Below are 17,077 nucleotides of genomic sequence, written 5' to 3'. Positions count from 1 at the left end.
TCATCTCTAATTTATGTCTGTCATTTTGTTCTTTTTAAGTATTTCTTTGTATTTGCAAATGCTAAATTTTTTATGAACGTCCTCTCTTTCAGTGAGTCATATATATTCTCTATCTCTTTCAGATTCTCAGAGTTAATAACATGCTTTGGTTTAAATAACTAAATCTGACTTACCTCTCCTTATTGTTTCTGTATACCTGCACATATATTTGCTCTTTATACTTTGGATGCCTTGGTATTGGTGTATAAGGGGATGGCTGGTGCTTGGAAACCTGGCCTGCAGCGTACTTACGAGTGTTTGGTTTGGAGTGAGCATCACTTTTCTCCCCTCAGATGTATTGAATTTAATTTTGTACTATTAAAGCTTTTTCTTAGGCATTGGATACACTTCACATTTATTCTCTGCTGCTGGAGGAGGGAATGGCCTCCCACTCCAGTATTCTTGCCTGGAGAATCCCCTGAACAGAGGAGCCTGGCAGGCTACAGTTTGTGGGGTTGCAAAGAGTTGGACATGGCTGAGCAACTAACACTGCCTTTAATTCAATATTCTTTCATTAGTTAATTTGTAGTAAAAAAAAAAGTGGCATCTTAACAGATGTACTCATGTTAGGTATAATACATGCTTTAGTGAAGTTATAACTTATTTTTGCTAGAGGACGTTCATCATACAGTTGGAGAGATATTTAGGACCATTGCAAAAACACAACTAAAGTCAGTGAACTTGAACTTTAATGTGGCTAATAGTAATACAAATACTTTTTTTTTTTTTTGAGAAATGAGATCATGACAGTTTTATAATAAAAGAATGAAGAAAAGTTCTTATACTGAATAAGAGACTTAAGAAAAAAGCATTCTAGAATGAATTGTCTGTAGAAACATGGAAATAATTGATGTGTAGACATTTTTCCTCTATTGAGTTGAGTAAAAAATTAATTGGAGCATAAATTTATATATGCAGTAGTGGAAATGGTTAAATTCTGCTTGTTCACTTGTTATTTTAATAAAATATATACTGTATATTCATACAATTGATACATACAGTTACATGTCTTAATTTTGTTAAAATGAAAGAATGAATACTTGGAACCAAGAAGCAATATATTTATGTTTTTGTGTTTTGAAGGACAAAAAAAATTCCATGAATATAACTAATAAAGAATACTTAATATGTCAGCAGTTTCAAGTTAGATTTTAAAATCATGGTCATAGATAAGTGTGAACCAGATACTTATTTAAGACATTGGCAAATGTTTTCCCAGTGGTGAAATGAACCCTAGCACTGTTCATAGTACTAATAGGCTGTGATCAAAAGATCACAGTATTTCAGGCTGTGAACATTTTTCATGAACAAATATGAGATATACATATTGTGACTTAACTGTGGTATATTTGCCTATCTACCCCATTGGACCTCCTTCATTAAATTTTATTAATTTAAAATACATTTGGAATTTGGAAATATTCAGAGCCTGAAAAAGTATTTTTTTAAAAAAATATGACTTTTAAAATTTGGGTACTTACTTTCTGTGGATGGGGTTAAATATCTACCTCTTTCAATAGGTTTTAAAAAGTAAAAGTGGAGTGGGTATATTTCATGCTATGTTGATGCTTTTCATGTTATTTTATTGAATTACTGGTACCCCTTTTAATCATTATCAGCACAGTTTTCATTCTTAGTACAGTAGTGCTTTACCTATATGAAACCAGAAGAAAATGAATCATTGTAAACAGAAGTTTCTGAATAAGGTGAGTTTAAGCTCACAACATGGGAATAGTAAGTGTTTTGCATGGGAACTAATGGTAGGAAAAAAAAAAAAAAGAACTTTTAAAAGTATACTTACTAGAATTAGTTTTTAAAATCTTTTTTTTTTTTTTTTTAATTGGAAGGTGGCAAGATGACTGTGGTTTATCAGTCAGTGCCTCTAATTGGCCTTGGCAATACCAGAGTCATGGCTCCAGGCTTACGACAGCTGTAGGAATCCATTCAAGAGAGCCTGTGTGGCTCACTAATTAACAGCTTGGGCTTTGGTGTTAGACCCAGGTTCAAATCCCACCTCTTGTTGATGCTGGCTGTATGACCTTTGGCAAAACCAATTTCATCTTCTTCATTTGCACAGTGGAGAATTAAAGTCATAATACTTCAGTGAATTTGAGGATTACGTGAGTTAATGCAAGGCAGTCACTTAGCGCAGCGCTTCGTTTGTAGAAGACTAAATACAAGCTGTTAATGTGAACATCATCGCTATTTCTGCTGTTGCTATAAGAACAGTGCTCCAGGCAGCAATGACTTTTCTTCCTGTTGCTGTTAGGTCTACTCTTAATTGAATTTCCTTTCACTGACATTGACATGTATTATGGTCTTTTCTGTTTTCTATTTTTAATGAAGGGATTGTTTCTTTTTATCTGAATGTTGTCAGTTTGGGGAAGAAAGGAACCTGTGAGGCCATGGTGTAAGTCTTGAGTGTCCTCATGGACAAGTATATTCTAAGCACAAAAGGAAGGATTAAGCTAAATATAATCTTTGCATATTTAAGTTAGAAGGTTTTTCTGTTTGCTTGCAAAATTTTTCTGCAGTAGGGGGGAATGGGTTGAAGTAGAAGCTGATGTGTCTTTTCTTTCTTTTGAGAGAAGAGAAATCATTTGCTTCCCAGGTACATATGCCACTGTAATCTTGACCATCATTTCTTCTAGGAGGGTGAATTTAACGTGCTGTTAGCCTTTTAAGCATATGTAACTCTTACCTTTAATTTTTTATTGTATGAGTAGCAACTGATTTTTATTGTTAATGACATGTCAGATTACTGCTGTTGCACGAAGCTTGATTGCTTCCAGTTCTGTGTTTGTGGAGGTGGAGGTTGTGGCAGCTGTCAGTCACCGTAGTAAGCTCTAGGTCTTCTCTTGCTGAGGGAGGTGGTGCTTTAGCGTCCTCCTTTCTTTGTTTAATTTTGTGGCTTTTAGCTGCCACCGTAGTTTCTTTACAAATATTGGACCAGAGAAAGACAGTGATCTTTTCCTCCAGGTACCCCCACTGCCATCAGCAGTAAGTTCTGTATACAGTGGGAAAATAAAACTGTTTAACTAGGTTATTGTACCTTCCAGCAGGAATACTAACAATAATAATAGCTAACCTATATAGTGTAATTACCGTGTGATGGCACCGGCCTCATTATGTTACACACCAATTTAATCCTGAAATAACTCTTAAGCTTAGTAGTATTGACACTTTACTTATCTTTACCCATCAGTACATGACCTAGCTGGGAACCGGAATCCACACCTCACAGCTCAATATTTTTTTCAAGTTTTAAAAATTCTTTTTAGTTTTTATTATGAAGAAATATATGGAAAGCTAGATAGAATATTATACTGAACACCTCACAAGAATGTTTTGCCATATTTGCTTCATCATTTTTTTGTTGAAAAATTTAAGACAAGTTCTGTATATTATTTCATTATTATTCTTTCTTGTTTTCAAATTATTTTCTTATAACCACACTGCTCTATTCACATGTTTCATTTAGTGTTTTTCTTAGATTTGTTTTCAGTTGTTGAACAGCTCTCACCTTTATCCCTTGCTCCTGTTTCTCTGTTTGGGTTTTGCAAAGACTGGGTCCCGTGAGTCTAAGTTCTTACTCAGGATCTCTTTTGCTTTCTCAGGTCCCAGTGCAAAGGAAGTGGGAAGCAGAGAGGGCAAGTGTGTAGGAGGCCTCCAAGCTGTTGTATAAAATGTTCTTAAATTGTGTCCTTCATTCTTTGAGTAGTAGACCTGAAAGAGCAACTTTATCTGAAGACAGAATTTGACGCTTTAACCATCTGTTTTCACCCCCCTGCCAAATCCACAAAATAATACCTTTTTATTAGCTCCTTGGGCTTTCCTGATAGCTCAGTTGTTAAAGAATCCGCCTGCAAAAGCAGGAGATCCCAGTTCGATTCCTGGGTCAGGAAGATCGGCTGGAGAAGAGATAGGCTACCCACTTCAGTATTCTTGGGCTTCCCTGGTGGCTCAGCTGGTAAAGAATCCACCTGCAATGCAAGAGACTTGGGTTCGATCCCTGGGTTGGGAGGATCTGCTGGAGAAGGGAAAGGCTACCCACTCCAGTATTTTTTCCTGGAGGACTCCATGGGCTGTATATATCCATGGGATCCCATAGAGTGGGACAGACTGAGTCACTTTCACTTTTTCACTTTATATTAGCATGATAGGAACCATTATTGTTATTAAAGTTTGCTTAGATATGGAAACAGTAATGCAAATCTGCTAGAACATGATTATGCTAAAAATAATTCCAGACTTTGAAAAAATTACCTTTTATTTCCCTTTCATTCAACAAACATTTTCTGAAAATATTCTTTCACAACTCTTTGGGGCTTTATAAGAACATTCTGACCTCAGTGAGTTTATAATCCAGTGAGGAAGAGAGAATCTGTGAAACAAAAGACATTTCCATGTCATATGCAGCATGAAAGTCCTACAAGTCCGGGTAAGTGAAAATGCTGAAGTTGTTGTTGGGGGCGGGGGACCACTTCTAATTGAGTGTGTAGGGGAGCCGGAAGAGATGATATTTGAGTGGTCCAAAGAAGCAGAATTTATCTTTTAGGCATCTTGGACAAACTGAAGAAAATAAATAGAAGTATAGAGGTGAGAAAGCATAGGGAATAGAAGTTGAGCATTAATGTATTTGAATTGAGTATCTTTCAAATTTAGGAAATACCTAATTTTTAGATTTAGGATATATCTTTCTTAGGTACATTATCTACTTTCCTGTGTTTTTGTACTTAGCATCACCTTTGGGAATCTGAACAATCAACATCCATTGGTTTGCTCCATTTCCATAGCCACTGTAGACAGAAGGCATTATTTTACTGACATTATGGTTAATTCTGGTTTTCCAAAACTTGCTTTAGGTTTGTTTCTTCAGTGAGGTCTGTTGTAACGTGGCTTCCTGTTGCTCAGGTTCAGGCCTCTCCATGGGATACATGTAACACTCCCATATTTTCCTACAGGCATTGCAACAGAGGAGTTCCATTGTATATGTTTATTGTTAAATCTCTCCTCACCCCCTGCTTAATGTGGTCTCTTCATGATGCCTTTTGAAATAATTTTCTTTTTCATCAAAGAAGCAATTTAAAGATAGAACATAAAGAAATATTTTCACTTAAAGCATTTAACATTTCTGACATTTCTATAGTAGCTTAAGACATGTCTGATCTCTTAACCAATTATATGAAAATTGGCATCTTCATGGAGACCTCTTATACACATTTCTTTTGAATAACAGTGTTAGAATTAAACAGTACTCTACCCAACCCCCTACCCCCATGACTTTGGTTGCATCAAGCCTGGTTAAGATGAAATTGTGGGTCCAGTTTATTCTCTGTCATCTTAATTTTCTCATTGTTTTAAAAAAACACTAAGGCGATGTGATGGACTTTTGGGAATGGAGTGAAGGGGTGTACAAAATTGAATGACAATAATAACTGCCATGTATTAGGTCTTACTATGTGCCTAGTATAGTGCCATATGCTTTACATACACTAGCTCTAATTCTTTGAATAACTGGTAGTGATATATTATAGATTATATTTACAGAAGAGGAAACTTACTGAGAGACATAAATGATCTGCCTGAGACTATACAACCAAGAAGCAACAGATCTGGGTTTCAAATCAAGCCCTCTCTAATTCCAAAGCTTATATTTTTTCCATTAGTCTAAAGTACCCATTAATAAGGTAAGTTTTCACTGTCTTCCCAGCTTTACAATCCTACACAGATAACAGTAAAAGTTAGGAAATGCAGTGTGTTTGAGTACAGTGGGAGACTCGAGTAAGAATAGATAACTCTGCGTGTCAGTGGAGTGCCTTTAGGGAGCAGGTAGGGGAATTTAAAAGCTGGAGAACAGAGGTGTATTCAGGAAGTAGAAGACAAGACCAAGATGGATGCTTGGGAAATTTGGAATGCCAGCACGGTGAATTAAGGCTTTCTCACCTCACTCATTATAGAACTTTGATTTATTGGATGATGACAATATCTAGATTTTAAGAAGAACAGAAGTGACTTTTTGTCCTCCTGGTTTCTTTCCAAGACTTTGTTGTAGTATTTTGAGTATGTTGATAATCTATTCTACTGTGAGGAAAGGTAGGATCTGACCTTAGGCAGACGCAAGAGGACTAGACACTTGGTGGTTGTTGCAAGTTGTGTGAAGTGAATGTCCAGTGACACAGTCTGCACGGTCAGCCAGGACAAGAGGTTTGGCTTAGGGCCGTGCTGGTATAGCAGCAATCTCAACATCAGCTCTGATACCAGTTAGGTCTTTGAAAGATTTTTGCAGTTAGAGCCATTCTTTTGACAGCTAAATATCTCCATATATGCATTTATTAAAAGTATATACTTAATGTATATACTTAATTGATATATGATCCAATTCAAGGGAGATGAGGGCATCTTTTTATGTCACTATGGAAATGTTAAAAAACCAAAATGAAGGAAATGTCATACCTCTCTGACCCTCTCCTGTCTTTCCCTTTCCTTTCTTCTCCTTCCCCTCACCGCCAGCCCCTTCTCCTTGAATATTATTTTATCATTCTTTTACCAAATATATTTTATTGCTAACTAGTTCCAGGCTCTCTGGGGGCGTCTGAAAGGAATCTAACATTTTTCAGTCATTCATTTCTAGCCAAACCATCCTTAATGTCAGTTCTCTCTTGCCTTTTTTCATGTTTCTTCTGCTTGGGTCATCTCTGTTCTCACATCTCTTCTTAATCTCCCTGTTTCCATATTCCGATTATTACCTGTTCTTCACAGTTTGATTAAATGTTGGTGAAAGATTTGTGTTTAGATAAGTTGTGAGAGGCTCCTGTACCAGATATCCATCTTTAAGTTGCTTCCTTGTTTAGTCACAAACCATTTGAGTTTCTGGACACAGCCTGGCCTCTTCTTTACGAAACTAGCTCTTTTTATCAGATGAGAATTAAAAAGTGAAATTTGGAAGCATGTTTGACAGAATCAGTATATTTACTGATGACCTAAGACATGTGGACTTCTTTTTTAGGGTTATTGGGCGTATATTTAAGAGTAGGATATGATTGCTGAGCTCTAGGAAGTCCCTTTTGATAAGCCTGTAATCTGTTGGAGTGTAAGACACTTTACATAGCTAATTATAATATATGACAAGATGTGAGAAGGTCTGTAATATAATTAAGAATGCCTTGAGAAGTCAAGAAAGAGAGAAATTAATTCCACCTGGAGTTACATGAAGAAAATTGTATGGGAAACATGGCATAGTAGTAGGCAGATACAGGAGCTGGGTAACCTATTCCAGGTACATGGTATAGTGTATAAACAAAGGTATGAATATAGGGTATGATCAGAGTATCTACAATGGAGCATTGCTAGTAGTTGGGAATGTATAGACAGAAGGAAGAAAACCAAACAGGTGGCAAGAAAAGTGCAGTTCTGAGATCATTGGACTTTATTTTTAGTCAGTGAAATTTATTGAAACAAGGAAGTGACATGATCAGAGCTGTGTTTATTAGTAAAATAGTCTGAGAAGTAGTGAGAAGAGTGGATCAAAGGCAGTAATGAGAATCAAATTTAAACGGGAAACTGAAGACAAGTTAGAGATTTGAAAGGTTCTGTATTGATTGAATAGATGGACCTTGAATCCGATTCCCTGCCACTTCATAGCAAAGACTAACATTCTCCAGAAGGAACCCTAAATTTTAGCACTCCCCTTTCCTTTTACTGTCTTCTCCCCAGATAACAAAGTCAAAATAAGCTATTTTATTTTTGAAAGCAGGGTGGTTATTTTAAAGCCTAGAAAGAAATCTTTAGCACTTAAGTTTAGAGTTGTAGTCTTCTAATAAGGTTTGAATTTTACATCTGTCACCAGAGTCTTTATCTGAGTTACCCCCCACCCCACCCCCACCATGGAAAAAAGACATTTTTATTATCCTTTTTCATCCTATAAAAGCTATCCTGTAACCTCTGTTCTCCCAATTTGTGGGAGAAGACTAAATCTTTGTATGTATCTGTGCTTATCTGAATTGCGCCCCCCACTGGCATTCTGTGATTTTGATACTTTGTTACCATCATTATGATACTAATAATAACTTGCTACTAAGACTTCTGCGACAGATTCATCAGTGCAAGCTCGCCTCCTTCAGTCAGAAGGACTCTGTTGTCTGGTGAAGATTTCCAGGTGTGGACTTACTTCCCCATACCTTTTACAGGGGTTGTATGCAGCCAGGATAGCAGTCACAGGAAAACAATTCTGTTTTATATTTTATTGATACTGGTAACAATTACTCATGATGTGAAGAGTCTGATAAGATGGAGCTATCTGGCAGTTCTCTGGGTTTCACGGTCAGCAGTTTACATGGGCCATGAGGAAAACTAGATGCTTTGATCCAATATAATGTCATATTGGACAATATAGTGGCGCTAGTGGTGAAGAATCCACCTGTCAGTGCAAGAGACACAAGAATGTGGGTTTGATCCCTAGATGGGGAAGATCCCCTGGAGGAGGACATGGCGACCCACTCCAGTATTCTTGCCTGGACAATCCCATGGACAGAGGAGCCTGGTGGGCTACAGTCCGTGGGGTCGCAGAGTCAGACACAACTGAAGCGACTTAGCACATATTGAAGTGAGGTGCTGTTTGAACATGGAATAGTAAGAGATATCAGGGCTTCAGAAATATGGCTGGTCCTTAAAATTGTAAGAGGAAGCGGCGTTGCGGGTAAGCTCGTGTGCGGCGGCGGAGTCGGCATCGGCTGCAGTGGGAGACTTTGGCGCGATGTCTCACACCATCTTGCTGGTACAGCCTATCAAGAGGCCAGAAGGCAGAACTTACGCTGACTATGAATCTGTGAATGAGTGTATGGAAGGTGTTTGTAAAATGTATGAAGAACATCTGAAGAGAATGAATCCCAACAGCCCCTCTATCACATATGATATCAGTCAGTTGTTTGATTTTATTGATGACCTGGCAGACCTCAGCTGCCTTGTTTACCGAGCTGATACCCAGACATACCAGCCTTATAACAAAGATTGGATTAAAGAGAAGATCTACGTGCTCCTTTGTTGACAGGCCCAACAGGCTGGGAAATAGTTGAGTTTGGAAGCATTAGGGGAATGGGGGTGGGCTTGGAACACAGATATGTGCAGTGTGCTGTAGTGGAAGTTTTGTATTATAGTTATCCTGTTTCCATTTTGGTATACCCTAGCCAGAATTGAATGTATTAGATAAAATGTGATGATCTTGTCCAATCTGAAAACCCCTTTGCCCCCCTCCCCCCCCCTTTTTTTTACTTAAACATTTTTATGATGATTTAGATGGAAGTTGGTTTTTGTCAGTTAACATTGGTTCCAGTCCCTCAAACTGTTCATACCTGCTTTATAACATCCACTGTACTAATCCTCCTTCAAATTGGGGTGGGGAGTGGAGGCGCAGTTTAGTTACATCCTCAAGATAAAGTCTTGGTGAAAAACAAATAAATGTTCTTTAGTTATAAAAAAAAAAAAATTGTAAGAGGAAAAGCGAAACAGTTTCTGATAAGTTTTTGATTTGGCTCCCTGCTTTTTTTTCTTTTCTTCCTCCCTCCCTCCTTCCCACCCTCTCCATTCCTTTCCTTTTTTTTTTCTTTGCAAAACCTGGCAAAAACTAATACAGTGGGTTAGCACCCCTGCCCCCCACCCCCAGTGTTTCTAACTAAACACAGATTTTTGCTTAGTGAATATTGGTTGTGGGAGTTCCCTGATAGCCCAGTGGTTAGCACTCTGCTTTCACCTCAGGGGGCACAAGTTCTCTATCTCTGGGGTCAGAGAAGTCCCCGCACAGCCAAAGGTACATAACAGTCAACAAAGATACATATATTTATTGAATGTTAGCTAAGTGAATATATGTCTCCTGTCATTTTTGCGGGCATGAGCCCAGGGGTATAATTATTGTTACAGCTCCAGTAGTTCCTTCTTGCACATGAAATGCACAGCACAGGTGTTTGAGAGGTGATCGTCTTTGTTGTCATAGATGTACATTTGAAATTTTGATCTGTGCCTTTGCCACTCTTCTTGAGTTGGGGCTACTTAGAAGGTTTCTTAAAAATTTAAAGTACAATTGACTTGAACTCCATAGGTGGAGTTGAACGTGGGTTTGAACTCCATAGGTCCCACAGAAGATGCGACAGTACTACACAATGCACTGTTGGTGGAATTCAGAAATGTGGAACCCTGGATGCAGATTTTCCACTGCATCAAGGGTTGATGCTGCTAACCTGCATTATTCAAGGGACTGGTTAATTGTCATTAGCACAATTTTTAAACATTTCTTGTCCCAGATAGGAAAGGATTAAATTTTTCTTGCTTGTTGATTTGTTTAGATATTGCAGATAACCTGGAGCATGATATTAAAATATTATTATTGTATGGGGAATTTAAAAAATTTTCTCTCACTAGGCTGAGGCTAGTTGGTAAAGTTGCAACAGTTACTCAGAAACTACTATATGCTATTTACTCTGAAAACCATATAGTAATAGGAAAGAACATAGAACCTCAGGACTGGAAGGGGCCTTTGAAGGTCCAGCTAACCCTGAGACTCTGCTCTAGGAAATCCATCTCAGGTGGTTTGTCAGCCTATGATAAGGAACTCTTAAAGGAAGCATACTGATGTCCAAAGAGGTTAAGTGTCAGGATTCCTTTTGACAGTTTTCATCTGCCATTTAGACCATTGATTTGGTTGACGTTAGCATTGCCATATCAAACAATATATCAGGAGACACAGAATAACTAAACTTGTTTCCATCTCCTCTAAAGAGCACTCTGTCTTTTAGAAGTTTGGCTCCCCTATTTGGTATGAGGTGGATTGTGTGGGGTTGGCCAGAATGGATAGTATTGGGTTGGTTTTTAAGTAAAAATGAAACTTTTTAAAATTTCCATTAAGAGAATTTTGTAAAGACCAAAATAAATGGATATCCAGTGGTGCAATGTCTGCTGAATATGGTGGATGAATCAGATTTCCCAGCCAGACTGTAACAGTTTTTGGCCTGATCATCAAAGAAACAAGCGGTCTTGCATTATACTGATGGAAGATTATGCATTTTCTGTTAACTAATTCTGGACATTTTTTGTCAAGTGCATCTTTCATTTGGTCTCATCGGGAGCAGTATTTGTTGAAATTAATTGTTTGGTTTTCCGGAAGGAGCTCATAATAGAGGACTCCCTTCCAATCCCGCCATCTGCACAGCTTCACCTTCTTTGGATGAAGACCAGCTTTTGGTGTGGTTGGCGGTGTTTCATTTTGCTTGCCCCACAGTCTCTTCCATTCCACATTATTGTTCAGTATTCCCTTTTCGTTGCCCGTCACAGTTTATTTTAAAAATGGAACATTTTTGTTATGTTTCAGTAAAGAATCACATGTGGAAATACAGTCAAGATTTTTTTTGCTCAACTTATTTGGAACCCAAATATGAAAATGATTAGCATAACCGAACTGGGGCAAATGATTTCCAGTGCTTCATTTGGATATTTTGAGTATGTTGGCTATGTCCCACATGGTGTAACGTTGATTGTTCTCAATTAATGTCTTGATTTGGTCACTATCAACGTCAACTGATCTACTTGTCCATGGCGCATTGTCCAGTGAGAAACCTCCAGCATGAAACTTTGCAAACTACTTTGACACATTCGATCAGTCACAACACCTTCTCCATACACTGCGCAAATCTTTTTTGCATTTCAGTTGCCTTTTTACCTTTCTTGGAATAATAAAGCATAATATGCCAAAATATTGCTTTTTTCGTCCTTAATGTGAAAATTCACAAAATTTTCAACACAAAAATTCCCCAGTTTTGAAAAGTTTTTTTTTTTTATGCACGCTTATATATGACAGCTGTCACAATGCAATCCAACAATTGTTTTGAATGATTTTAGATAACTAAGCGATACTAGAGCCGTCTTATGGAAAACACACACACACACACACACACACACACACACGAGTAATTTATTGATCTGAAGAGGATAATTTTGATAAGCCAGCTTTATTTAAATGGCCATGTGAAGGTAATGGAATCATAATATGAAGTTAGTATACTGACAACAATCTTGTGCCCTGCGCTGCTATTTTGTTAGGCACGTAGGCACATGTAATTACCTTTGTAAGTGGTATGGGGTGAACTAAGTGGAGCAACCATACGGCAGAAACGGTATAGCAATGCCATGAATTGCAGCTTGAAAGCAGTGTAGCATAGATGTTGATTGTTAGGTAGCAAATAATTAAATCTGTTAAATGTATTAGCTCTAGCAGTCAGACTGCTTATGTGCACAGACTACCATAATCTTTTATGGAACATTTACCCTCTGCTGGAGACAGTTTTAGGTACTTTTAGATATTATCTCAGTTAATCCTTAAAAAGTCTCTCCATGAAGTAGTTGGAGTTCTAGAGAACATACCTTCATAGTGGCTATGAATTCATAATGAAAAGTTCAGTAGGTGAGCTATTAGTTATATTAGCCAAATTGATTTTTAGTATAAAGAATTTCTATTGAGACTGCTTTGAGCAAAAGTTCCATGTTTTGGGGTAGGCGCTCTCATTAAAGGAAAAAAAAACCATTAAAAAATTTTTTTTTAAATTGAAGAATAGATTTTGGACAGAGATCCTCAGATCTGAGTCAGAATCACCCAGAATTTCAGAAAAGGTATCTGAAATCTGTCTTACTTAGAGTTGCAGAGTAGGGGAGCCAAGCTCTTCAGGACAATGGAGTGAGTGCAAGTCATTCAGTCGTGTCCAACTCTTTGTGACACCATGGATTGTAGCCCACCAGGCTCATCTGTCCTTGGAATTTTCCAGGCAAGAATGCTAGAGTGGTTTGCCATTCCCTTCTCCAGGGGATCTTCCTGACCCAGGGATCGAACCCAGGTCTCCTGCATTGCAGGCAGATTCTTTACCATCTGAGCCACCAGGGAAGCCCCTCAGGACAGCAGGAGATAGGGGAATTTGGGGGAATGCTTGGGCAGCAACTTTGCTTCCTTACCCTAGATGAGGATGTGGCCCTGTTGCTGCTAAGTTTGATTTAGGAATGAAGGATGCTGATTTTCAAGCATTACTTTACATGGAATCATGGTGTGAGTACTTCCAAATGGTAAGTTAAGCCTTTGGGACAGTGGAATAGCAAAAATTTCTCAGTTCAGTCAGGATTCTTGTTAGTGTGTGGCATGTGGAACCCAGGGGTAGAGGAAAAGCCAGAGCAAAGATAAGCTGCATATGTGCCTATTCTATGCTTCTGTCTGACCACCTGGCTTTTATTAAGTTCTATAGCATTGGCTAAATAATTGGGAATTTTAAGGAGGTATGTGTGTGTGTGTGGTCTCTTTTAGCCAATCAGTAATCTGATTTTATAAAGATAGAAATTACTGTGATTTTCTTTTTGCTTGAAAATAGGTTTTGTATACTCATTTTACATGGTTTAGGATTTGTAACATTAATCTATCCCGTTGAGGAAGGCGAACAAACCCATCAGGGTCTAGCCCTCTTCAGAGACATGAAGGACAGAAAGTATTCTCTGTCACTCTTTTTTTTTTTTTGCCTTGACCTGCAGTTTTCTTGTTTTCATAGGAATATATAGAAAGCATATAAAGTGGTGATGTGTAGCTTAGACTACAGAAGTCAATTAATGCACAGTTAAAACCTTTTTGAAGAAAGGGGTCCCGGAGAAGAAGGAGGTGAATTAACTCTTTAGAAGAAGTGTAAATTAAGGTAGTGTCAGCTGTTACGGACAAACTGGGAACCTAATTGCTATATTTAACACTGTTATTGTGAGAGAACAAAGTTTTTAATTCCAAGTTAGTTAATTTACAAATTAAATTTTGGAACACAACCTATTTGTAATTAATTGAGATCTTTCTAAGCCAACTTTCAAGCAATAGTGGGTATACCTAAATTTCCATGGCTCTGGTTATCTTTTAGTTAATTTATGACCAAGAAATAATTTTGTGTTGCATTTTATTTGTTAAGTGCGTAAACTGTGGCATGATAATTTTCTGCGTACATTGTTAGGGCAAAGGAACACGTAACCTCCCTAGTTTGACACAGAAAAAAGCAAGTGTTCCACATTTGTTAAATTTCTGATTTCTCTTCATACTGTGTTACCATTCCTCTCCTGCTTACTACTCTGCACAGCAACAAAGCAAAACAAAAACAAGAATCTTTTCTGGGCAATTTGGTAACCTTTTCTTTGGAACATGTACAAGTATGCTATATGAAAAAAGCCCTTGCCACATATTAAAGTTAATAAGTGACAGGGATGACTCTTTCACGTATGTGTTGAGATGCTTTCAAAGTCACTCTTTAGGAGGTTAGCTATAATACTGATCATCCTAACAAAGGGCATGTGAGAATTTTAAAGGTATATTACAGGTATAAAGAAAATTCCTTGAGGTTCTTTAGTATTTCCATCTCTTGCTCAAATGTTTATTCTACAGAATGTAAACAGTAAAGAAAATAAACTAGATCCAGGCATTTCATAATCAGTGGTTAGCTACTGATGTAGTTCAGAATTAAGCAATCAGCACCGATTATAGAGTCATTTAGTGGAGAGCAAACCTGTAATTCTTTCTCTCTCTGAAACCAGCAGAGCCTGAAGCCACAAAGCTTGCCAGTAGATAAGATTAAAAATGTAACAGGCAATTTTGAATTCACCTGTTTGATTTGAGTGGAAGAACATGGCTACATGCAGTTCTTAATATTTGAAGACACTAAAAATAGTTATTTTAAAAAATATATAGTTTGAACTTATCCATATATTGTATTTTAAAGAAAATGTTAACATAAAAATATAATTCCAACGTATTAGGTCAGTGCAACACATTTGACTCAGGTTCTTATTGCTTTAAAAATGTATGTATTTTAAAAGTATCACTTCATTTTTATACATATACATACTCAAATTATGCATACTTGAACTTAAAAATAGTAAATAAACCAATAGTACTCTTGAACTTTTCAGGCAGTCTTAAGTCAGAACCAGCTGTAAAGTTATTGCTGTAAGCTTGTTTGATAACAGGAGTCATTACTGAAAATAATTGACTGCCACTACTTACTTACCTGATACTATTTACAACTCTGGACCAAACAGTGAAGAAAACATACTGAAATGTTGATTGTTGTGGCTTTCAATTTCTAGAGGAGATAGTAAAGGAACACAAAATATAAAGTGTATCAGATGCTGATTAGTGTCCGAGAGAAGAGTGAAGCAGTCAGAAACATAGTCGCTATTTTAAATAGAATGATCTCACTGATTACGTTGGCATCTGAGATGTGAGGGAAAAACTGGGGGCGACTGTCAGAAGAGCATACCAGGAGGAGAGAAGAGTAAATGCAAAGGCTCTTGAGGTGGAGAGCGCGTGTTGACCTGATGAAGGATGAGTGTGGCTGGAGAGGAGTGAGCGTGAAGAGTAGTGGGGGTGAAGCTGGTAGGTGCATTCACAAAGGGTATTGAAGACAAAGTAGGGCTTTCCTCTGAGTTGGGAAGCCACTGAAGGGGTCTGAGCAGAGGCATGAGGTGACCTGGGTCCTTTAAAGGATCCCTTTAGCTACCCTGTGGAGAGCAGATTGGTTGGGGCTGGGATGGGGTGGGACAGTACAGAGGCAGGGAAGTGGTTGTAATGATCTAGGTGAATGCTGATGGTGGCTTGGATTTGATTGGTATGGTGATAAGTAGTCATATTGTACATATAATTTTGAAGGTAGGAGTTGGCTGCTTGAATATAGATTATGAGAGAACCAATATGAAACAAAAATTTAAGTATAGATGGGGAAACAGTGGAAACAATGTCAGACTTTATTTTGGGGGTCTCCAAAATCACTGCAGATGGTGATTACAGCCGTGAAATTAAAAGATGCTTACTCCTTGGAAGGAAAGTTATGACCAACCTAGATAGCATATTAAAAAGCAAAGACATTACTTTGCCAACAAAGGTCCGTCTAGTCAAAGCTATGGTTTTTCTAGTGGTCATATATGGATGTGAGAGTTGGACTGTGAAGAAAGCTGAGCGCCAAAGAATTGATGCTTTTGAACTGTGGTGTTGGAGAAGACTCTTGAGAGTCCCTTGGACTGCAAGGAGATCCAACCAGTCCATCCTAAAGGAGATCAGTCCTGGATGTTCATTGGAAGGACTGATGCTGAAGCTGAAACTCCAGTACTTTGGCCACCTGATGCGAAGAGTTGACTCATTGAAAAAGACCCTGATGCTGGGAGGGATTAGGGGCAGGAGGAGAAGGGAATGACAGAGGATGAGATGGCTGGATGGCATCACTGACTCGATGGACATGAGTTTGGGTAAGCTCCGGGAGTTGGTGATGGACAGGGAGGCCTGGCGTGCTGTGATTCATGGGGTCGCAGAGAGTCGGACATGACTGAGTGACTAAACTCAGATAGGAAATTGCCAATGCTTTTTGAAATTGCTCAATTATTTTTTTATTAAAGAACAATTTGAGGAGTCTAGATACTAAGAGTTACTATGTTTTGTTATTGTGTTTTCAGATCCTTTTGCACATTTTATGTGTGAGTCTATTTGTGTAGCCCCATTTATGGATCAAATTTCTATATATGAGGGTATAAAAAAATCAATTTCAGGATTAGAGTACAGTGTACTGCTGCTGCCACCTAATGTTTATAGCCCTTCATTTATGTAATTACAGTAACTGGTTATGCATAGCTTTAATATTGGTTTGAAACAGAATGTTAACAGATTAATTGAGGCTTACTTAATTGCTTTCCTATTAAGTTCCTGGTATGGATCTTTAATATGATAATTGAATTCTCTAGAAATAAGGTTGTAGATTGAAGATTAGTTTTATTGGCATCTTGATCTCTGTATTGAATTCAGTTAAACAAATATTTATTTGTTGTGCTCAGTCCTGTCATCTCTCTGCACTCATGATTATTATGTTCTATTGGACAGGGAACAGATTTTGTTTTTTGTTCTTTTGAGTAGCAAATAATGAAATAATTCGTGATTGAAGGAGACAGACCTTGTAGTACCTGCAACTTAACAGTCAAGCAAAGCAAGTAGACATTTAAA

At 37.8% G+C, this 17,077-nt stretch overlaps 2 protein-coding genes across 3 annotated transcripts in view; both read left to right on the top strand.

Moving 5' to 3' along the window:
- The window catches only part of MED13L (mediator complex subunit 13L), a 285,924-nt gene that overhangs the window by 101,818 nt on the left and 167,029 nt on the right, over nucleotides 1–17,077 (top strand). The window lies entirely within an intron of this gene.
- Nucleotides 8,743–9,374, top strand: LOC122693847 (enhancer of rudimentary homolog). Its single transcript, XM_043901743.1, has one exon. It carries the CDS (start codon nucleotides 8,795–8,797, stop codon nucleotides 9,083–9,085), a length of 291 nt encoding a protein of 96 aa, XP_043757678.1. The 5' UTR covers nucleotides 8,743–8,794; the 3' UTR covers nucleotides 9,086–9,374.

This window comes from Cervus elaphus, chromosome 5, assembly GCF_910594005.1.
Source record: "Cervus elaphus chromosome 5, mCerEla1.1, whole genome shotgun sequence".
Taxonomy (NCBI): domain Eukaryota; kingdom Metazoa; phylum Chordata; class Mammalia; order Artiodactyla; family Cervidae; genus Cervus; species Cervus elaphus.
This window is presented reverse-complemented; position numbering and strand designations above follow the sequence as displayed.